This window comes from Carassius auratus, unplaced genomic scaffold, assembly GCF_003368295.1.
Source record: "Carassius auratus strain Wakin unplaced genomic scaffold, ASM336829v1 scaf_tig00217227, whole genome shotgun sequence".
Classification (NCBI taxonomy): Eukaryota; Metazoa; Chordata; class Actinopteri; order Cypriniformes; family Cyprinidae; genus Carassius; species Carassius auratus.
Window position 1 is genome coordinate 176,243 of NW_020528951.1, and position 25,798 is coordinate 202,040.

Consider the following 25,798-nt stretch of genomic DNA (forward strand, 5'->3'; position numbering starts at 1 on the left):
ATAATTGAACTAATAATACATCAAACTACATATCACACAGAGTAAATAACGCGTACGACAATACAGACAGTAAACTTTGTACAAGACGTAACGGAATCCAAATGAGGGAGAGAGAGAGAGAGAGATGATGAGAGAGAGAGGTGAGAGAATTAGGCGTGATCACAGAATAATTGCTCAGTTTTGCAAACTCACAGACAGTAACCCTTGAAAGACAACAACAGCCGACGTGCTGAGATCAACGGTGATAGGAGAGTGGACCAAGATCGCGAAGGAGGAAATTCCTGGGTCAGTTCTTATGGCTGACTGATTCCCGCCTCTGTTTGCGTGAACAACCAATGAATGTCCGCGATCTGAAGCGGGAAAAACGTTCCTTTGTCTCTGAGGAAACACCCACTCTAATAAGTTCTGGCTTATCAGATTTCAGCAGTGATATTCTAGCAAGTCCGTAATTCCAGATTAATACATTTTACAAACTTTTCCTGTAGGTGGATAGTTGGGTCACAACATGACAATTCCACAGATACCAAAAATTACATATATAACTGATAGAAACACGACATTACATTCATATGCTGAATAACACACATTTAAAGTTTGATTAACCAACGATAAAATTGTAGATTCTCCAATTTTTGATTATGGAAAACATCTAATGCACCAAAAAGCAATACTCAATACATTTAGAATACATTGAGAGAAGGTACCAGTGAGCTAGCTTTTTCTTGTCCTGTTTCCCAGTGGGATCATAAAGTTTTATGAGCTGGTCGGGAGTAGGGTTACAGAATCATGACTCTTATTTGAGAACATTAAATTAGGAGAAGCATTTCCAATTTACAAGTTAGCAACTTGTCATAATCCTCACATAACAAGGATTAACCATTTTATGCCAACAAAAGTTTGTTTGTGTGTGATTATGTGTGTGTGTGTGTTGTGGAATGGGTTTCGTTTCTCCTTTGAGGCTGCTCACGTGACTGTGGAATTTCTGTCCAGGGTGACATAAATTTAAATCCAGCCAAGCTGGTGCCAGGCCAGGCATTTAGTTTAGAGAGAGTTGGGTTTATATGCCTGAATTCAAAATCTGCAAGCTTTGGGTTTGCATTGTTTTAGATTCAACAAACCGTGATTCATTAGTTCAGAACCCATGAATCGATGAACTGCATATCCGTTACTCTACAATAACATGCTCAAATTGGAAATGGTACGCAATATGATATCAATGATTAAAAATTATTTGTGATGTTTTCCAACTTAGGATTGGACGCTTTAACAATATTATGAAACATTTTCATCATTTATTTTTCATTTATTTACTTTTTTTTTTAAAGTATGTCGCCTCAAGGCAACATTGTACCACAACAGACAAATTTAAATTTTTGACATTTTTATGCAGAAAAAAATATTTATTGACAAAATCAATGTCTTTAAATAAACACTTGAACAACTATCTAGTTTTATTGTATGTTATGTTTATCATATTGTACATTTCATATTTAATAAAAAGTAACATTTCATATCCAGCTGCTTTTTTTCATGCAACATTGTACCATCATTGATCACAGGTATGATGAAATCATCATATCAGATATCAAATCAAAACTTTACAATCAGTCTTGTTTCAAGGTTTAAAAAAATCATGTTATCCTAAAATATACGTTATCTTTATAAGCCTGTACACACACCAATGTAAAATGAACTTCTTCATTAATGAGACCTCCCCATCTAACACGGAACATTCTCAGAACTTTTGCAAACATTCTTTTGAGGTTACAAACAAACATTCCTCCAGTAATGTTAATATAATGTTTGTTCAAAGTTATTTGGTCTTTAATAATGTTCTCAAATGGTTAGATAAAAATGTTGTATTTAGGCATTTTGTGTTTTATGTTCTCTTAATAATGAGATAAAACATTCTTAGAAAAACATTGAACACCCTTCTCAGCTAACAGGCAACATTCTTAGGAGGTTGACACAACATTACTTATACTGTACTTCAGGTTTATTTTATTAAGTATACTTAAAGGGATAGTTCACCCAAAAATCTAAATTGTATCATTAATAACTTACCTTCATGTCGTTCCAAACCCGTGAGACCTCTATTTATCTTCAGAACACAGTTTAAGATATTTTAGATTTAGTCCGAGAGCTCTCAGTCCCTCCATTGAAGCTGTGTGTACGGTATACTGTCCATATCCAGAAAGGTAAGAAAAACATAATCGAAGTAGTCCATGTGACATCAGAGGGTCCGTTGGAATTTTTTGAAGCATCGAAAATACATTTTCATCCAAAAATAGCAAAAACTACAACTTTTTTTCAGTATTGTCTTCTCTTCCAGGTCTGTTGTGAGAGAGTGTTCAAAACAATCCAGTCTGCGAATGAATCATTCGATGTAACCGGATCTTTTTGAACCAGTTCACCAAATCGAACTGAATCATTTTAAATGGTTGAAGAGTGTTGGTAAACATATGTGACCCTGGACCACAAAACCTGTGACACATTTTTTAATTGAGATTTATACATCTTCTGACAGCTGAATAAATATGATTTCCATTGATGTATGGTTTACTAGGATCTGATAATATTTGGCTGATATACAACTATTTGAAAATCTGGAATTCGAGGATGCAAAAAAATCACCTTTAAAGTTGTTTGAATGAAGTTCTTAGCAATGCATTTTACTAATCAAAAATTCAGTTTTGATTTATTTATAGTTGGAAATTTACTAAATATCTTCATGGAATATGATCTTTACTTAATATTCTAATGATTTTTGGCATAAAAGAAAAATCAAAAATTTTTACCCATACAATGTATTGTTGGCTATTGCTACAAATATACCCCAGAGACTGGTTTTGTGCTCCAGGGTCACATATTATACACTTTGAACCCCACAGACTTTCATAGCATGAAAAAAAAAAAAAAAAAAAAACTTTCTCAAAATACCTTGTGTCTATCTGAAGAAATAATTTCTAGAAACATTAGTGCTTTGTATAATCAATCAAACAATTAATTAAACACTATTTCACACATATCTATTATTAAATGGTAATGTGACAAATTTGTTTATTAATGTTGTAAATATTTTTTACAGAGACTAGGTACCCACCATGCACTGCAGCACGAAGCTTTCGATTGTCACAATTGTTGAGATTCATACACTGATTCTTGATGTTTCGTTTGGTTTTTAAATTCAGTTCAAAATGCTTGTGATTTATCATGCTTTTAAAATCCTTTATAAGTTATGTGATGTTATATATTCCAGGGTCAAGAGCTCAACTAAAGCCAGAGGTGGAGAGTCCAGGGGTCAGAAAGTAAAAGTCCTGCCATATATTTATTCCAACCATGAACCCAGCAGCTGATTTCACCAGAGGAGGAATCAAGTCATTCCTTTCAAGTCACAAACAAGTCTCAAGTTAAATCCCAAGTCCTCAAAGAGTTAAAGTCAATGAGATAATTAAGTGACTAATTAAATGATAATTCTGCATTAGTGATGAACACCTGCTGTTAACAATCAACATCACTGAAGAAAAGAGAAACACAAGAACTACAATTGACTTTAAGCACAGCCTTGGATGAAATCAACTGGAAGAAAAAAAGAAAAAAAAAAAACCTTCCACCATCATGGAGATCAGTGTTTGCTTTAGTTGGGCTCTTGACCTTTGTAATAATTCAAAATAATTTGCTTTTAAACACTTGCGGTTGTGTTACGTAGTAAACATTAACACATTACTGAATGAAAAGCTTGAAGTAGAAAATTGAATTGCCCTTTTTTCATCTAAAACATTTTAATTAACTTCATGAAGGTGTCTCTCTTTGGTTTGTTAAATTATGTTCAGCAATTACTGAACTACAAAAAAAGTCCTATTAAACAAATATTATTGTAATGCTTAAATATTGGGGGGGGAAAAAACTGTACAGGCTCAGGATTTTAGACATGAGCACTTATCATATGATCCTCAACAGTGGTTACAATAATTATTCATGCTACAGTGCATGATGGGAGTTTTTACTATGGTGTTACCCAGCATGCACTTCAGCTTGAAGCGTTTTGTTGATTGTCACCATTGTTGAGATTCATATGCTGGGTCATGATGTCTGTGCATCTTATTAGGAAAAGATTTCAAAAATATATATTTATTACATACATTAGGAAATGTATTCATTATAGTGATTAAACCAACGGTTCCACAAGGTAGGTTATTTAAAAACTGAACATTTGTTAATAATAAATACATAAAATTGTTTTGGAAATAAACAGGCTGATGCCTAATAATTACTTCATCATGTAAAAGCAGCTAGTAACGGTTTTCTGCAAAGCAATGATCGCACTGTTTTATAACAGCACATGTACTTTTACAGAGAAATATCTAACACAAGAAGCCAAAGGTCAAGAGCCCAACTGAAGCAAACACTGATCTCCATGATGGTGGCATAATTTTAACCAATAAAACATCAGCATCTGATCCTCTGTAACGCACAATAACAGCAGGTGTTCATCACCAATGCACAATCATCATTTAATTAGTCTCTTAATTATCTCATTGACTTTAACTCTTTGAGGACTTGGGATTTGAGTTGAGACTAGTTTGTGACTTGGAAGGAATGACTTGTTTCCTCCTCTGGTGAAATCAGCTGCTGAGTTCATGGGTGGAGCAAAAATGTGGCAGGACTTTTACTTTCTGACCCCTGGACTCTCCACCTCTGACTAAAGCAAACACTAATCAGCTTGATGGTAACTTCAAAGGAAACAATGAAACAACATCATCCACTGCACCTTGACCTGGTTGGGTGGTTGTAGTTCTTGTGTTTCTCGTTACTTTTCTTGTTGTTTCTATTTGCGTCAGTGATTCTGGTAGTTAACAGCAAGAGTTCAACATTGATGCTCAATCAGCACTTAATCACTTAAAGATCTAGTTACTTGCAACACTTTTTATCTTTTTAGTATTGACTGGCTTTGCAGTGGGGTTGAAGGGTTTAAAGGTGTAAAATAAAAACACACATCCATGAAATCTATGTTTAACACTTAATGCCCTGACAGCAAGCAGTTTCGGTCCAGATTCGGCCCACATCTGGCCCGCATGGATTTCATGCGGGCCAGATGTGGGCCGGATCTGGGCCGACACTATGTTGCTGTCTGGGTGGGAAGCGAGCTTTAGAAAGACGTCATATATTGGCAAACCTGCTGCTAGTATTTATAAAGACTTTCCTCTGTTGGTTTGCCACTTACCTGTTTTCAAGTCTTCGGCCCTTTGAAATTTGTCATTTTAGCCCTGTAACTCTTCTTTTGGTTTTTATGAAAACTGTTTACTTGTGATAAGAAGGAAAATAAGTCTATGTGTGGATGTATTTGACTTGAACACTAGGTGGAGATATTTGACAGCTATAAGGTTGCAATATAATTGCAGTGGCAAATATAAAAAATAATATAACAAATTTATAAGAATATGTGGTTATATTTTATATGACATTCACAGACAAGCCCCCAACACACAATGACTGTGGTTTAATGAATTTTATTCTAAGCAGAAGTTGTCTAAGATACACCTAATTAAATTAAAAGTTTCAATTAGATTACATAATATAAACATAATATTAATCATGAGGATGTCTCTAAAATGTTAAATCACCACATATTTGCAGCTGCAGTAACATGATCATTTGTTTATTCATATAAGGGGAGTTAACCTGAGCACAAGCAGTCAGTCCTTTACATTCATTTGCCATTCATCCAGATCAAGAGAGAGAAGATAGTGGTGAGCACCGCAAGTAACTGCTCATTGAACATCTAAAACAGCAAAAGAGGATTTCCAGAAAAATGGCTAAACTCACAGGTCAGTGAAAGTCACCTAGAAATCTAATTTCATTCTGTGCATTCTAACAAAATGTGATGACACAGGTTAACAAAAAAAACTGACTTTAAACTGAACACTTTGTGCAGCCTCAGTCTGTGTCAAAAAGTTATACCATTTGAAAGTAGATTTGGAAGAGTATAGGACCTAATGTATAGATTAATCAACTGAGAAAATATGATCTTCGTTGAGAGGGTGAAGACTGCACAATCTGGGAGCAGATAAAAGTGTATAAACAGATAAAATAAAAATAAATCTATAATGAAAAGAATAATATGCAGAACATTCTTTCATGTTCTACATTAGTGCTATAGGTAAACCACTTGTTATACCTTCACAAAAGGCTGTTCTAAGTGGTTGGGGGCACAGGCAATTTCTTTAAATAATATTGTAACAATCTTTATTGCTACATGAAGTCAATTTTACAACCTGAGAAATCAAGGATAACATTATTTTGCACTTTTTCTGAATAATCTAATCCACACAAATGAGTAACTGACTGAAATTTCAGATTTTTGTAAACACTTTACAACAAGGTATCATTAGTTAATAAATTATCAATTCATTTGTTCTGGAGTTTATTCATCTTTGTAAATGTTAGTTCATAAAAATACAACTATTCATTAGTTCACGTTAGCTCAGTTCCATTAAATAATATTTATATTTATAATATTTATTAATATTTATATATATAAATAATATAAAAGATGACTTTTGATTTCAATAATGTTTTATTAAGTGTTGATATTAACATGAACTAAGGTTAATAAATGCTTTAGAAGTATTTGTCATTGTTAATGTTAACATGAGTTGTACTCTCAAACTTTGAAATCACACTCAGTTTTGGTGCATCACGGTCACAATGTCAAAAATGATATGATATTAAACTCAATTTTACTGTTTGAAATCTAAAACAAAGCATTCTGTTGTTGTTGTTGTTGTTTTAGCATATTGTTTGTATTTTTATCATTTTTTATACAAGTGTTTCTCTCCAACACTAGGAGATCTGAGGATTGTTATGTTGGGAATGACTGGAGCTGGAAAGAGTGCAACCGGAAACACCATCCTGGGAAAAGAGGAGTTTAAACTTGACTTTAGTCCAGAGTCAGTTACTCAACAATCAGAGAAAAAAGAGATAAAAAAGGGTAGCAGGAACATCTCAGTAATCGACACTCCAGGCCTCCAGGATACATCAGCTGAAGAAAAAGAAATAAATGCTGAAATAAAAAAATGTATGGAAATGTCTGATCCTGGCCCTAATGTGTTTCTGCTGGTCTTCAGACTAGATGTGAAATTCACAGATGAAGTGAAAAACACGGTCCAGTGGATTCAGGAGAACTTTGGAGAGGAAGCTGCACGTCACACAATCATTCTGTTCACTCACGCTGATCAGCTGAATGAATCGTATGGACTGCAGGATCATATAGAGGAGAGTCCGGATCTGCGCCAGTTTATCATGAGCTGTGGCGGCAGATTCCATGCATTCAACAATGAAGACAAACAGAATCAGGATCAGGTAAACGAGCTGCTGGAGAAGATGGATGAAATGGTGCTTAAAAATGAAGGAAAGCACTACAGTACTGAGATGTTTAAAGAAGTCCAGAGACGGAGAGAGGACAGAGAAAATCAGAGAAGGGCAAAGCAGGACAGAGAAGAATGGGAAAGGAGAATTAAGATTTCATTAGGGGTTATTTGTGTTGTAGGTTTAGCTGTTGTAGTAATGAAAAAAATTAAATCATCTGCAGAATAGGATGTTTAAAAAAAATATGTTACAAACCATGCATATTCACGGTTTTCATGTAGACTGATGAGTCATGGAAAGATTGAGATTCTATCACTGAACCATCACTTTCATTTTGAAAACATTTACAGAAATGTTATGATAAACATTGATCCATAGAGCCTTAAATTCACATTAGATTTTCATTTACATTTAGACATTATAAATTTGTTTTGTTTCACACACACTGTAACAGCATCAGTGTAATTAGGTATAAGTGAGCTACAGGGGTGAAATCTCCATCATACATTACCAGTGCCCTCATGAAATATATATAATTTATAAGACAAAAATCATTTTAAAGAATTTTCTTCTGTCTCACTCATGCTTTGTTGTTAAGGTCTTGTTCAGTTATTCATTATGTGCTCTCAGTACTTTGTTTGGTGTTGTTTTTACATTTATATGAAGCTGTTGTGTTCTTTTTCATCTTTTTAATTGACTTGTCTGTTTTATTTCTACTAATAAAGAGTATAAAATGGGTGGTGACTTACTTTTCCAAACTTGTCCAAGATGGTTTGTCTACTTTTTTAACAAAATCGACTCGAATCAACTTCAGACCATGCTGGCAGAGCATTATGAAAACCCTTTTTATAAACCCTATCTAATAACAGGCAAACTAATTCAACAAAGGGCACGCCAAATTGGACGTGAGGCTGTATCTCCACCACACTTTTGTGTATTCTGTCTAAATCTCGGTTCATGTCATCATAAGCATCACCTGAGGCTACATGCAGCACCACCTACTGGTCAGGAGATATGAGAAATTGAGCTATTTTAGTGCTTATGACTGCTGAAGAGGTTTGTCCCAAAATCATAAAACAGCTCAGATTCAGTGCAGCATGCTGAATTGAATGATATCCGACTTTCCCATATTGGCCATTTTGAATTGTCATAAAATGCTGTACTTTATGGATGCACTAGCGAAACGTGTGAAATGTGTGAAACAGTATACAATAAGCAACAAATGTTTCAGAGTATATACTTAAGTGTTGTCACTGAACATTAATTCAACACAGCTGTTAAAGTTGTTACCTTACAAACAAACAAAGGCTTGTTAATAAGGCTTCATACTAGTAAAAAAAATGCTTTATTGACCAATTTAACTTTTCATAATTGATGAACTTTACATACTGTATTGGACAGAACTGAATCAACACCGTGCTGTCTTTAACTGAACATCTGTCAGCTACACTAAGTGGAAAAAGAGATATATTCTGCAAATAAAGTGCAAATAATTATAAATTATTTTTAGATTTTAGCATTGCAACATTTACACTTTAATACTGTAGTACATTATAAAAAAGTATGCAATAACATATTGAGCATAAATTATCATATTACTTTTATTAGATGAATGCCATTTTATTGGGACCTACAGCTAAGTAAATACTTAACACTGTATTATTATCAGTAATTAAGCATTTTATTTCCAATTATATAGAAAATAAATGCCTTTCTGATCTGGTGTGACAGGAAAAGGAGAAGCAGAGTTTGACAAAAGCCAGAATCAAACCTGTGTTGATCTCGTCAAGGACATGCTACACGTTTTACTCACTGCATCACATCATTACACATGAGGCATTGGTGGGCAGAGTTCATGTAAAAAGCCTCTGCCAACAAATTGGTAAATACACTCCAGTTCTCTTTAGAGCTGTTTTATTTATAAATTATATTGGGTAAAAGCGTTTGCTAAATGACTAAATGTAAATGTAAAATTTGCATACTATGCACAGCATGCACACTGGATACAGTAGAAATAGTATGAGTAGTATGATAGCATTTTGAACCCAGCCTGTTTTCCATGTGTCCTTGATCAAACACACCTGATTCAGATCATCAGCTCATTAGCACAGACTCCAGGACCTGAACTGTATCAGATAATGGAGAGACTAAATATGCAGTGTTCAGGAACATGGCTGGGAACCACTGACATAGTGGTTTGTGTGTGTTGTTGTTGTTTTCATTTATTTTATGTTCATGTTTATTAATTTGTGTTTTCATTTTTACAAAATAATACATTTATAAATAAGGTGATTTGAAATGCTTTGGCGCAGTTCCAGGTTGGGGTCTGGTTTCATTGGTGAGAACTTGTATGGCAGCATATTTGCCATATTAAACCATTCCTATGCATGTTCAATTTATTTTTTTTTATTCAGACAAATGCAGATTGTAAAAGACAACTTGAATTAAAAAAAAAATAATAATTCCACTGACTTTTGGAAAAGCATGAAGCTCAGTTTATTTTTATATATTTTACTCACAGTTGACATTACAGAGAATATAAAAAGAGAAAATGTAAAACAAACATATTTTAATGGTTAGGCTGAATTAGCATGGCATTCAGTATTACCTAGATCAGTCAAAAATAATACAGAGACTCAGTGGAAGTAAGCAGTAAAATTTAGAGACCATCAAAACATGTATTTTTTCTTATCTACCTCATTGTAAATGTAATGTGCCTGTTTTCTGGTCTCATCTGCTTGATAATGAAAGCTGGTGTGTCTTAGCACATAACTTTAATGTATTATCTCAATTATGAACACACTGGTTTGTAATGCAAACAGTTTTACATTTTACTGCACTTTGTTATTCTTCTCATTATTTCCCTATCGGAAGTCTAATACATTCACCAAAAACTGCTGTTGAAAATATATATATAATGAATCATGTACAATGTATTAGCTCAGTTATAATTATTTTGAAATATTCTTGACAGGCAGAAAATAATCAAGTCTTAAAATAACAACTGTATCTTGTACAATTCCTTAATAAGTCTCATAAAACTATTCCACTATTCCTGATCTGGACAGTCATAAATACTGGGTGCTGTTTCTGATGTTAATCCTCTCTTTCCTGCATTTTTCTACTTCCTCTTAATCTTTTCTTGGGCTGCTTTATACATGTCATTGGTGTAGGGATTTCCTCCATTAAAAATTATCATTTTTTCGATCATTTTCAGCAGTTCTATGACCTGATCTCGGTTATCTCTCTCCTCATTGTTGAATGCATGATATCTGCCATAGCAGGTCTGAATTAACTGTTGTAGCTCAGTGCTTTTGCTGATGTAGAGCTCTACAGGTTTACCATCCAGTTCGTCAGCGTGAGTGAACAGAACAATGGTGTATTTTACAGCATGTTCTCCAAAGTTCTCCTGAATCCATTTTACAGCGTTTTTCTCCTCTTCTGTGAATTTTACACCTAATCTCAAAACCAGCAAGAAGACATGAGGACCAGGAGCAGACAGATGTATACACTTCTCTATTAAAGTCTGTAGTTCTTTATTACTGACTGAAGTGTCGAACAAGCCAGGACAGTCAGTAACTGATACACTTTGTCCATCAACAATTGCTTCTTTCTTCTCAAGACAAGTCATTGAAGCTGACATCAGAGAGTTTTTCACTGTGAATTCATCTCTGCCCAAGACTGTGTTTCCTGAAGCACTCTTTCCAGATCCAGTTTTACCCAGAAGAACGATCCTCAGATCTGTTACAATGTGAAAAAAAATTTGTAAGAGTTGTGATGAGTTTTGACTAGGGTTGTGCAATATAATGATTTTTGATCGTGGATGATTAAAATGTCTCCACGATTGTGATTAAGGGGTCAGTGGAGTGAGGACCCATGTGCAGCTTTATTAAAATGAATTTGATGTCAAATAATAATCAAAACTTAATCAAGATGCTGTGTAACATAATTTTAAGGTCAGTTTGGACAGCAGTTTCTTCCAGAGGAAATTGGGTGAAAATATAAAGTTAATACTAATACTGAAATTGGTTTAATATATATGCAGGCACACTGACATCAGTGATATGTGTTTGATTGATATTTATTGCATAATATGAACTCTTTGTCAGCCTGATTGAGTTTAACCTGTTAATCTGACTCCCCATTATGGGACTCACAGCTGAAAGTGCTCTACTACTTCAGTGTGTTACAAACATAATTTTGGTAAGGAAGACCCTTTGGACTTTCATTTTTATCAACCAGATTTGATAATGCTCAAAAATATTAAAAGTTATAGACACTGAAGTGCCTTGATTTTTTTTCACCACACTTATATACACAAATATTTTTTATTTGATATAAAAATACATGAAATCAGTCCTGGAATAATCTAGAAAAGTAATGGATTGAAAGCCACATGTCTCATGAGTTTCTGTTTCAAATCTGAATAAGATATCATAAAATATGAGACTCCTGCGAATATGTTTATTTATGTCTTGACCCCCCACCCCCCAAATATATTAAAATAAATTTACCAACTGCATTGAAGACTTCTAAACACTATTTAGTCAGTAAACATACCACTGCATAGTTTATTTTTTTCCATTATAAAACACTAGACAGAAACTTAGACATCATATAAGTGAATATTTGAGCACTAGAAAAATACAATAAGAATAATTTGAGTTAGAAAAAAGGTTTAACTTTGTTTGCCAATTACAGAACATCCTGAGATTAATAGAAATGCATCTTTTACAATGAATTACGATGCAAATAAGTGCTGATGTGCTGATGGCCACTTATACAGATGGTAATAACACAAATGTGCCAAAGTAAATAATCCACTCTTTCTATTCATATAGACGCGTTCACTTTGATAGCCGTGATCATACAGTAATTGCGAGCTGATTTGGGCTGATTTGCACTCAAACAGATGGTAATCATGCAGCTACATTCACATTTAACATAAAACACACTCTCACATTTATAAAAACTGTTGAAAAATAAATCAAATAAAATGGCGATTGCTATAAGCTGCTGACAGGTGCGTCAGAGCGCATCACAAGCCCTCAGAGAGCGCCAAAATTCAAATAAACTATCTTTAGTTCACTTTTTTTTCCGATGGATCGCCTCATTCTGTTTGTGACACTGTACGCTGCAAAACCATGCCGTGTTTTTACTACAAAGACACAGTTTCTGACCGTGAGTTATTCCATAGCGGACACAAACAGTTCTGTCGCTGATGAACTGAAACGAAAACAAAGAAATTATGATCCATATTACAACATTATTGATTCGTTGGACTAAACGTGCTTCATGAGATGTCGTTCAGTGAACCCTTACCTTCCTAACTGAAACGGGATTTACAGCTGTGGATGTGTTTATGACTCGTTATTACGACGGATCTGGTATGTACAGCGTTTCCATTGCTCATGTTTTTATGTGTAATGCTTACACAAATGTAGCAAATACAGTCTTTATAAGCTTTCCATTGAAAAACAGCGATCTGTTGTCGATGCTTGAGGCTTAGATCTTTATAATGATACATAGTTTGTCAAGATTCAATTTGTCCCGTTTCATTTAATCTATTCATAAACACTGACACGTGCGAATTGAGGGGCATTGAGGATGAGGGCGTCGGGGTTCAGGCTAAGAGGTTAAGTAGCATTTTCTCTTAACTGAGACATCAGACAGCATCGATTTGCCACATCTCCTTTTGAAATGTGTCCCAGTGGGTACATTATGTTCAGAAGACCTGATATTGACATAAAACATTGACATAAAATATACAAATCAGACTGACATTGCCATTTAACATCCACACACTCATGTCCTTTCTAATGTCTATTCAAGGACAAAACTTTCTCTGCAGTTTAACTCCACACCTGTAGGTGGCGATATGCTAGTAGTGACGGGGAGCCTAGCATTGAATCTGTCAATTATTCTCAGGTGGGTAACTGTGTAAAACCAGTTATCTTGGGTAACTCTCACTTACTAGAATGTGTTTTGTGCTGACTATTTCTGGTAGTTTTTTTTTTGTGTTTGCAGGGCATAAAAGCACAATTAACTGTATAATACAATGACTGAAAAAAAGAAGAAGTAATGTAGGAAATATGCTTCAAAGAAATCTTTAAATGGCTTGCTAATTGCACGAAAACCATATCTATAGTATATTAATATTTAAACAATTAAACAATTTTATTACAGTGTTTTATATTATATTATATTAATTATAATATATTATATTTCCCTGGCCCTGGAGGAAGTTGGACAGAAGTGCCCAGCTTATGTGAGTTGCTAGTTGCATTTGTTCAATAATAATATGTTCATTGATGATACACCTTGTTATTAGCTTGTTCAAAATGAGTAACTGTTCAATAATTGAATATTGTATCTAAAAATAAAAATGATGGTTTAATTATTTTATGAACAAATCTGAATATTTCAAATCCTATTTTTCACTGAGATGGCCAGTAAGTTTGAGTAATATTTGAGTTTTGCATATGTGTATGTAATGATGTCACACATCTTTTAGCAACAAACTGTCCTTTCCTCTGAGCCACACTCATGCAATGTAATAAATACCAATGATGATGATTATCAAACTGAGTATACTTTGAAAGGTTGTGCTTTTAGCTGTATGCATAGGCTGAGCGTACATGTAAAAACCTAAGTACATTCTCACATCCCGTGAGAAACATTTAAATTAGACACACACATATCTGTTGAAAGCCACATAACACTCTATAACTAAACTAGTTCAGAATCAGAAACAGCCTATACACTGCCAACAGGATTGATGAGAGAAGAAGAAGAAAATAAATATAGTGCCATGAATATTTTCCATGGATGTACTGTAGTAACACTAATGTTCTTTTTTAACACAAATAAGGTATATTCATATTGAATAATATTGTCATGTAGATTGTATTAAATTTATTTGGGAAGTACAGGAATAAAGTTACATTTTGTTATAAAACCATGGCAGTTTCTTTCTTCTTTTTTTCATTTAACTGCTGTATTAAGGAGACATACATGGTCACATTTACTAGTGGCTGATGTCAGAAGAATTTAATTTAACCCTATAAAAATTTGATGATTTTTATGGATGCTACTGTTGTTAATCCTGTGTACTGCCGAATATGTATTTTCCAATGAATCAGGACAACCCCCTTATCCCTGACCCACCTCAAATCTTCAAATTGATAATCCAGCCCTCAAAGGAAGTGAAGAGACCTTATCTAGGGGCTGTTATATAAAGCTCAAGCTATGTTAAATTATTTTAAAAGCACAGATTAAGCCACTACAATTTTTTTTTTAATTTGCTGTTAATTGCTGTTTTCATCATGATATATTTTAAGTATGCAAGCAGTATAAACAGTATTGTATAAGGTATTACCTCACCTTGACGTTTATCTGCCATTTCTCAGTCTGTCTTTTATTTCAGTCTCCAGCAGCAAAATTCCTGCATGAAATTAAAATAACTTTTGCTGAATAAGGTTTGATATAATGGCAAAGGATTGGCAGACATGTATTTATAATTGATATAGGTGATAATTATTAATAGTTTTAATATCAATGTGCCAGTTATGTCTTACCTTTGTTGTGGTAAATATGATTCTGTGGACTCGAAAATTGATGAAAATCACTCAGCAGTGTGTTGTGTTACTGAAGCAAAATGAAACTATAATCTCGCTTTGGGCATCTAGAGTACGGCTGTTCAGATGACTGGGCAAACAAGGTTTGTGATTGGACACATTAACATGGTTTCATTCAGCTGATATACATACAGAGGTTTGAAAAGTCAAGGAAGTAGACAGTTAACACTCTGATAATAACGCTGCTCAACATTTAAAGAAGCTAGCATGTTATTATAACTTAACATAAAATTATATTAATTTTTGAACCCCCAATAATAATTCTTCAAATTAATTTCCCCCTTTGAACTACATTTTTATTTATGATAGAAAAGAGTTCATGCATTTGTTCATGTACCTTATGTGCTAAATTTGGGAATGTGGGAAAGTGTATATTGAAATACTTAAGCCATTGATACGAGTAGTGACTATTAAAAACACACAACCAACAATCCAATAATAATGTATTTCCTATGTACATTTGAGCATCACACAAAGGAGCTTAAGAAGATCTGTACGTTGAAAAGAAAGACCTGAATCTAAAACTGGTTTTAAAGAACAGCTCAGCAGCATTTATTTTTTCTCATCTACAGTAATTCTCAAAGAACTAAAACTAACATTGACTCCATATTCATAAACTCTTCAACCACATCCTGAAATTGTTCCACATACAATCCAAATACAGTGATGGGCAGTAAATATGAAATCAATGCACTGACAGTTGTGTTTATGAATAGCTTTGCTGTAAAATGCAAATAAAATATACTTCCCACCCGTGAGAACAAACATTGCTTTCGTAAGAGGTTAAAAAAAATACATTGTGCGGAAAGGCTTATTACGCCTGATTATTATTAACAAAAGAACAAATGTAGTGGAAAGAAAACCAAATGAACACAACGCAGACTTGAAAAAGCATTTGTGGGAGTCATTCAGAGGACACAAATCACAAAACGACTGCTATGAGGTTTTCAAACAAATGCAAAACGACATCTGTGCACATAACAACAGAATCATCTGAAGTTTGTATGCATTGTATGTGCATATACAAATTGAACAGGTGCATGGACTGTGCCACGTAGGACTCTGCAATCATTCATTTTGTTGAATTTGTTGTCAGAAATCTGCAAGGTATAACCAGCACAGAGTTCAGTGTTTTGCCATTATTTTTCTAAATAGACTTTCATCTTCCTGTAATATTAATAAATTAAATGGATGGATGGCATGAATTTTATATATGAAGAGTTAATTTACAGAAACATATAACTCAGTTTTTAACAATTCTCAGAAATCATGTTTTTTTTTTTTTTTTTTTTTTTTGTGTGAATTCCAATTACTTTACCCAAACTGCACTTGGGTTATTTTGATTAAGTAAAAAAAAATTGCTAATAAGTACAGCTAACTAACACCATAAAGCACAATAAATGGTTACATAATTAAAAAAAACACATGATTTTTGATATTTATATAATAATCATATAAAACTTCATATAATAACTTTGCCTCTAACGCTAACATTATCGTTGATGTGCTATATTCATCAGTTTAACACTGATTGCTGGATGTGTGCACTGAAAAAAGGGAGATGCAGACTTCACATGAAATAAAGGGTAGAAAACAATAAAAAAAACTCTTCTACTCCTTGTATTATCTGTATTCAATATAAACCATGTTTTATTGTTTGTTCCTAAATATTTGTGGGTTTAATACAATTTAAAAACTGCTATGTATGTATTAATTAACAAATTATTTACATATATCAGAGAAATTTACAAATAATATATTGGCTCTGAATGTAATTTTGCATGGTAAAGAGCTGGTAAAATTACATTTTGTTCCCTAAACATATAAAAAGAGTCCACTGAAGGCGAGTGTAGTGAGAACACAAGTGCAGTTTATTTACAAGTAATCCAGACATCCAAACATAATCAAAACTAAAGACTTGATAGACTTGACGTGAACAAACTTGACGTGGCATGAACAGACTAGACTCACCGACAGCAGGTTACAACATTAATTCAGGACAAGGGACAATGGCAAAAACATGACTACTTATAATAGACAATGAGGGTCACCTGACATGAACAAACCAATGAGCAAACAGAACTGATAAAAAACACAGAACAATATGGGTCTGTGGGTTCAAAAGCTCAAACTATATGCAATCTTTACAAATGAAGAATAAAAGACTTGAATGTTTTAAAATGTTCATGGTTTCAACTTTAGTTGTGTTGGGAAATGTATTTGAATTCAGGTTGAGTGCATGAACATTGTAAACACATTTCTCACACAGCTAAATCAATTGAAGAATTATTTATGCACTTGAATTTTGATTCCATATTATAAGCCATAAATAAATAACTCTGTGTTCAGTGTGAAAATCCTATTCAAATAAGACCAATCTAAAACTTAGAGTTGTTAGTAGTTTTTATATCAGTTTCAATGCTGATATTAATGTACCAGCTGCTCCTCCAAATGCTGTAGCTACTCTTCCAGACTCTATTATAACTTAACATAAAATTTTGTTAACATTTAATCGCCCTATAATAATTCTTCAAATTAATTTCCCCCTTTGAACAACTTTTTATTTATGATAGAAAATAGTTCATGCATTTGGTCATGTACCTTATGTGCTAAATTTGGGAATGTGGGAAAGTTCATGAATGTTTTCAAATTGAAATACTTAAGCCATTCATATGAGAAGTAACTATTATAAACACATAACATTAAATTCAGTAATAATCAGAGGTGGGTAGTAACGAGTTACATTTACTTCTTTAAATTTACTTGAGTAAATCTTTTGGGTATCTAATACTTTTGGAGTATATTTAAAGATGGGTACTTTTACTCTTACTTAAGTAAATTTTTAGTGAAAAAATCTGTACTTTTCCTTTGTTACTGTAGGCCCACGTTCCTCTCGTTACTTTATCTTAATGCAATAAAAGTTATCAATGCCCATTCGCGAATGATTCATTCTTTTGAGTCAATTCTGATTAAAGTGAAAGTGAAAGTGAAAGTTAAAGTCATGAAATTTGCCAAGTATGGTAACCCATACTCAGAATTGGTGCTCTGCATTTAACCCATCCAAGTGCACACACAGTAGTGAGAAGATTACGATTAAGATTAATATTAAGATTAAATGCTTGATCAAACCTGTTGGCAAACCAGTGAATTTTTCGTGAATCAGTTTGAATGATTCATTCAGTTCCCTACCGCTCACGCTGAGTCATCTGAAGCAGTTCATTTGGTTTGTTATGTCAGATGTTCAGTAATTAGCATTCAAGTGAGTTTTCACTCTTCTCTGTGTCAGAGGTTATATAATATAATATAGATATAGATATAATAATAATAATAATATATAATAATATATAACATATAATAAAGAGTAAAGGTTGAGTTTTTTTTTTGTTTTTTTTTGTTTTTTAAGAACACACATACATTACATAAAATGTATCTATATATCTAAATAAAAAAGACTATATATATGCAGTATATGATCCAAAGTAATTAGTAACTAACAACTTGAGTAGTTTTTTATCCTCTTACTCAAGTAACTATTCAGACTAGCACAGTGTTTTGGGTATTCTACCCACCTCTGATAATGATGTATTTCCTATGTACATTTGAGTGTCACACAAAGGAGCTTAAGAAGATCTGTACGTTGAAAAGAAAGACCTGAATCTAAAACTGGTTTTAAAGAACAGCTCAGCAGCAATTATTTTTCTCATCTACAGTAATTCTCAAAGAACTAAAACTAACATTGACTCCATATTCATAAACCCTTCGACCACATCCTGAAATTGTTCCACATACAGCGATGGTCAGTAAATATGAAATCAATGCACTGACAGTTGTGTTTATGAATAGCTTTGCTGTAAAATGTAAATAAAATATACTTCCCACCCGTGCGAACCAACATTGCTTTTGTAAGAGGTTAAAAAAAATACATTGTCTTGTAAGGCTTATTACGCCTGATTATTATTAACAAAAGAACAAATGTAGTGGAAAGAAAACCAAATGAACACAACGCAGACTGGAAAAAGCATTCGTGAGAGTCATTCAGAGGACACAAATCACAAAACGACTGCTATGAGGTATTCAAACATATACAAAACTGAATGCAAAAACGACATCTGTGGACATAACAACAGAATCATCTGAAGTTTGTAATCATTGTATGTTTTTTTTTTTTAAGTAACATTATTGTCATGACTTCCATTTTGTCTTTTTTTTTCTTTTCAACTGAAATTACAACACATCCAATTGTTAATATCATCAGTACATTGGGATATGTGGCTTTGCAGTGAGCTATATAGATCTGGGAGTGTTGTTTGAAAGATATATATATATATATATATATATATATATATATATATATATATAATATATATATATATTATATTATATATATATTTATTACTAAGGATAATCATTCACTTTATTAAGTTGGCTTGAGAAAGCCAAACTTACTGAAATCCTATTTAAACTTCTTCTTGTTCTTCTTCTTCTGACCCAAAATTTTCAAACATCTAACTCCTCTCGAGAGCTTTAACTCTACAAACTCCAAACTCTGGTCAGACTTTTTCAGACTGTTTTGACTTTGGTGTGCTATATCTTTCAGACTGATTTGACTCAGTTTTCTTTAAAACTTAATATTAAAAATCATAAAAACCCCATACCCCATAGACATCATATAGGTAGATGCCCTATGGCCGCTGGGCGATGAGATTTGCGGCCTCCATCTTGATCCGGTCGTACCCCTAGTTTCGCTGCGTAGCAGCAGTTAAGATACCAGAGCACTGTGCAGAATTTTCCTGTTCTAATCGGCGGAACCATCGCAAGTATGTTTGTCCTAAATCCAGATTAATTGAGATGGAGCAAGGATCTTTGATAGTACTGTACTGAAATCGTAGCTAGCTGATGTTAGTTAGACTATGTACGTTATCTCCCTCGCTCAACTCAAGTGTTTTCCCACATAACTTACTATTACTATTCAGATCAGAAAGAAGTTCGAAAAAGCACTTGTTAGATGCACGAAACTTACTTTAGCGTTAGGTAAGGTTAAGTGCCTATTACCAACACAATCCAATCTGAAGTTAATACATACATTGTTCGACAGAACATAACTGTTATTGTGTTTGCGCACGTGATATCCAGGAAGTAATGTATTAAGGTTGCTTTTTTCATATTTTCTCTGTTCTTTAAAGTGTATTTGAGTACTGTGTAAAGCGCTATATAATATGTATTATTTGTATTCTTATTATAAGGTGTTGAGAGCTGCAGAGAGGGTGATCCGCCCAAGCTTCAGCAATACAAGCTCCTCAGGTGTCAACAGTCACAGGAGAGTGTGTGTGTGTGGTGTGTGTGTGTGTGTGTGTGTGTGTGTATGAGAGAGAGAGAGAGAGAGAGAGGAGAGAGAGAGAAAAAAGAGAACCAGAGAGCAGAGTATGTGTCACAAATTATAAATAAATTGTTTCTTCAACTTAAATAAAATAAATAAAAAATATAAAAATATCTTATTTTACTGCAACTATCTGTTCTGCTTCTTTTATCATATTTATAGTGTGTGATTTATAAAATATTCTACCTCACATATTTAGATTTGGGGCGTCTGGTTCACTTATATCTTATATCAGAATATAATATGTAACTGTAAAAGCCTATTATGAATATTAAAAACGCTGAACCATATGTCCTGTATTCATAGCTGCATGAATGACCTTTGCAGCAAAAAAAAAAAACCCGCATCAAAATCAGTTAGGTATTCGGTGAGATATGATTAATTTAATGCGATGACAGCTCATTGCACCTGACAACAAGTTACACTGAGTGGAGCTGTCGACCGGTCCAAGATGGCGGCTCCATGGCTCGTTCGTGCCAATAGGCAGTAGCGTTCGATGGGGTCTACTAAATGATGTCTATGCCATACCCCATTTACATTGCAGAGTGCTCAAATTGAGCCAAGACTACGGTGGCCCATTAGTGCACAAGCCAAAATGTCAAGTCTAAACTCCCTGAAGCCCTAGACTCAATTAAACTACCATTCTAGAAACATGCTACCAACAAATGCTAGTAGCATGCTAATTATGCTAGAAACATGCTAGCGAAATGTTAGCATTCTAATCATGCTAGCACATGCTAGCGACAATGCTAATCGTGCTAGAAACATGCTAGCGACATGTTAGCATGCTAATCATGCTAGAAACATGCTAGCAACATGCTAATCATGCTAGAAACATGGTAGTGACATCCTAGTCATGTTAGCAAACATGCTAGTAACTTGCTAATCATTCTAGAAACATGCTAGCAAAATGATAGCAACATGCTACTAGTGCTAGAAAAATGGTAGCGACATGATAACAACATGTTAATATGCTAGAAACATACTAGCAACATGCTAACAAAATGCTAATCATGCTAGAAACATGCAAGTAACATGCTAATCATGCTAGAAACATGCTAGTGACATGCTAGTCACTTGATAATCATGCTAAAAACATGCTAGTAAAATGCTAATCATGCAAAAAACATGCTAGCAACATGCTAGTAACTTGTTAATCATGCTAGCGACATGCTAGTCACTTGCTAATCATGCTAAGAACACGCTAGCGACATGCTAGTAACTTGTTTATCATGCTAACGACATGCTAGTCACTCGCTAATCATGCTAGTGACATGTTCTTAATATATAAATCTATCTATTTATCTAACATTCTTTCAAACTAGTCTATCTATCATCTTTCTTTCTTACAATTAATTTATCAAATCTAACTACTCTAAAGTTTTAACTTATTTAAACTTCTTCAAACTTTCTGGTCAGGCTTTCTCAAGCCAAGTTAAAGTTTGTCTCAACAAACTTATTTTTCTAGTTGAATTTGTTGTTAGAAATCTGCAAGGTATAACCAGCATAGAGTTTTTCCATAATTTTTCTAAATAGACTTTCATCTTCCTATAATATGAATAAATTAAATTTTTTAATTATCATTTTTTTTTAAATAATAATTATAATATATAATAATAATAAAATGTTGAGTAGTAGAGTACACTGCAAACACGGTTCAACGCTTAATGTGTAATAAATAACTAAAAACTAAATCGTCACTTTAACTCAAATCTCATGGAATTATAGCTAGTAACATGGCTAGGTGAATGTATTTCAAACATTTATCGTCTGAACTAAATTATGTTTGAAATTGAATACTCAGTGCTTGTTGATCCTGCAGATAATAAATTCACAACTTTTACATAAAAAAAACTTCAATGAAGTTAAGATGCACAGAGCTAGAAGTTGTGCCAAGCTATTGCTTAACTTATGTACTGACATCCTAATCTTCTCTAACACTCATTGTTTTTTTAAATATATTTCTGATAATTGCAGACATGTTCCCTCTAATTTGTTTGAATTTAGTGTGATTTTTGTCAGTGTGTAAATACACTACAACACCCCTCACCTGATTGTTGGAATAAGGAATAAGGCAGCTGAAAAAAAAGTTTTATTTTGTTTACACAAACAGAAATTAACAATGAAACCATCCTTACTGTAAGTATTCAGTGACATCTACCACCACAGTAACTGATCAGGATGCATTTCCAAGCATAGTTCAACTACAATTGAAATTACGCAACTTGTGACCATAGTTGCTTTGGGATATGCCACTCTGTTTAGTAAGCCATTGTGAATCACTGTAAAAAAAAAAAAGAAAATATATATACTATATATTATATATATATATATATATATATATATATATATATATATTTTAATTATATATTATTTATTTATTTTTGACAAACTTGACAAATTGTTAATAATGTTATTTGAAGTTTATTTGAAATAACTTCATGAATGTGTGGCAAACTTCAGTCCCAAAGTTCATGTGCGTTTAACCTTGACTTATTTTCTTTTGGGGCGGCAGTGGCTCAGTGGTTCATGTAGGTTGTCTACAAACCAGAAGTTGGTGGTTCAATCCCCTGCTCCACCTGACCAAGTGTTGAGGTGTCCTTGAGCAAGAAACCTAACCCCAGCTGCTCCCGACGAGCTGGATGGCGCCTTGAATGGCTGACACCACAGTCAGTGTGTGAATGGGTGAATGTGAGGCAACTTGTAAAGCGCTTTGGATGGCCATGTGGTCTGTTGAAAGCGCTATATAAATGCAGTCCATTTACCATTTCTTAGTTCAACCAAATAAATAATTATTTTATTTCATAGTTCATATATTACAATTGTAAATAATTGTTTTATTTCAAATGTTTCAGTCATGTTCCAGTTAACAACTTACTGCAAAAATAAGTGATCTGATGTCAGCCATTGAAACATATCAACTGCAAATAAAAGACATTAAATATCTGAAGATCATAGCAGAGAATGATTAAACTAATCCACAAACCAGCATTTCTTTTCCACAACATATGTGTTTTCTAAGTGCACTATTAGCAGCCAGAGAAAAAGTCAAGCATCAAGAGCCAAACTAAAAGCAAAATGCTAGTCATCAAAATAGTGACTTCAAACAAAACTATTATTTTCATTTAGTAAAGGTGCAGTTAAAGCTCCAAAATGTAGGAAAAAATTACAGTACAGTCCAATTACAGTCCATTTACAGTACAGCCCTGAAGGTTCTTAATCTAAAACTGAAGCGTTGTATAGTTTTACCGTTTCAGGGCTGATATTAGTGTAACAGCTGCTCCTCCAAATGCTGCAGCTACAGCAGCTACTATCGCTACTCTTCCAGATGAGGCCACTTTCCCTGCGGCTGCTGCAGACCGGGCCGCTGCTGCTGCTGCTACTGCTGACAGACCTGTAACTACTCCTTTTGCTGTCCCTGCTGCACTTTCTACAGCTGCTACTGCTGTGTTTGTAACTGCTTCTCCTGCTGTTTCTACTGCTTTTTCTACTGTTCTTTTGCTTTCTTTGTAACTTCTTCTCCGGCAATTTGTACTGTTTTTTCTACCATTGCTATTGCTTTTTTTGTAACTGTTTCTCCTGCAGTTTTAACTGTTTTTTTCCACAGTTGCTGCAACTTCTTTTGTACCTGTTTCTGCTGCAGTTTCTACTGCATATTCTACAGTTGCTGCTGCTTTTTTCATAACTGCTTCTCCTGCAGTTTCTACTGCTTTTTCTACGGCTGCTACTGCTTTTTTTGGAAACTGTTTCTCCTGCAGTTTTTTACTGCTTGTTCTACAGCTGCTACTGCTTTTTTTGTAACTGCTTCTCCTGTTGCTTCTACTGTTTTTTTCTATAGCAAATAAAGCCCTTTCTACAGATTCTAATCCTACTTCTTTTGAAGTCATTATTGCATTTTCTGCAGCTTCTTCTGCTGCTTTTTCTACAGCTGCTACTGCTTTTTTTGTAACCGTTTCTCCTGTAGTTTTCACTGCTTTTTCTATAGCAGCTAAAACTTTATCTATAGCTTTTAATGCTGCTTTTTCTGAAGTTTCTTTTGCACTTCCTGCAGCTGCTCTGTTAGCAGATATCATGCCTACTATTGTAACTGCTCCTAGAAATCCAAGCCCTGCAACTGCAACTGCACATGTCTTTGCCCAATTTCCTTCCTTCTTCATCTGAGTGGTTTTAAACATCTCAAAACTGTAATGCATCATTTTATTTTTCTTCATCACTGAGTTGATCTTCTTCAGAAGTTCTGTGACCTGATCTTGATTGTTTCTGTCCTCATTGTTGAATGAGTGATATCTGCCTCCACAGCTCTCAACAATTTTCAGTAAATATTTGCTTTTCTCAATGTACTCGTCCAGAGGTTTTCCCTTCAGCAGATCAGCGTGAGTGAACAGAATGATGGTACGGTGCAAAGCTTCTTCTCCAAAGTTCTCCTGAATCCATTGCACCGTGTCTCTCTCCTCTTTTGTGAATCTCACTCCCAGCTTTAGCACCAGCAGAAACACATGAGGACCAGGAGAGGACATCTCTGTAGACTTTTCTATTTCAGCTTTCACTTGTTGTTTATCCATAGCTGTGTTAAACAGTCCGGGAGTGTCTATTATAGAGATGGTCTTTCCACCAACCACTCCTACCTGTTTCTCACACAATGTATTGGTAGATTTGATAAAATCATCAACTTCAAAGGCTTTTCTTCCTAGTATAGTGTTTCCTGTTGCACTTTTTCCTGATCCTGTTTTTACCCAGAAGAACGATCCTCAGATCAGACCCTACAAAAAATTGTAAAAAAAGTATTAATATGTAACACAATTATGCATTCATACAGTTACATTTAGATTAAAAACATTCCAGTGATCATCTTTTAATCTTCATTTTATTTAAAGCAGAAATACTACTGTTAACAAAATTATTGGCATGAAAAGTTGTTGGACATGTTTGGTGCAACTCTCTAGATTGTTTGACAAATTCATTCATTCATTCATTTACCTTTTTTTTGGGGGGGGGGGGTCTTCTTTTCATACTCAATATAATGGTCACATGAATAGCTCTTTGAGCTTTCTTCTCTTACATGTCTCTCACTCATTTTCTTTATTTTGCATGACTCTCTATCCGTTTGCATATACAGTATGTACTGTTTCCATGTATAAAGCATTATACTGACATAAACACACTTAAAAATATAAAAAGCATTTTATATATACTAATTACTGTTGATGATACTTGAGTGCAAAAACAACTAAACATTTTAATATTCAAAGATTATTGCTGAAGTGAGACGATTATGAAACAAATATTAGTTGATATTCAAAAAAAATATATGTCATATTATTGTTTTAAAGTCAAAGACTCAAACTTGCACCACTATTACTTAAATATCAGTTGTATTATATATTTACATGAGTTAATACAATTTACTAAATTAAAA

The 25,798-nt window shown here is 33.8% G+C and overlaps 1 protein-coding gene and 1 pseudogene across 1 annotated transcript; one reads left to right on the top strand and one right to left on the bottom strand.

The window, feature by feature from the left end:
• The first annotated feature begins 6,840 nt into the window (after positions 1 to 6,840).
• LOC113100293 (GTPase IMAP family member 2-like) lies at positions 6,841 to 7,992 on the top strand. The gene has a single exon (XM_026265081.1). The coding sequence runs from the start codon at positions 6,865 to 6,867 to the stop codon at positions 7,594 to 7,596; it is 732 nt and encodes a 243-aa protein (XP_026120866.1). The 5' UTR covers positions 6,841 to 6,864; the 3' UTR covers positions 7,597 to 7,992.
• A 2,497-nt stretch (positions 7,993 to 10,489) lies between these two features.
• Positions 10,490 to 25,142, bottom strand: LOC113100289 (GTPase IMAP family member 8-like; annotated as a pseudogene).
• Between the last annotated feature and the right edge of the window lie 656 nt (positions 25,143 to 25,798).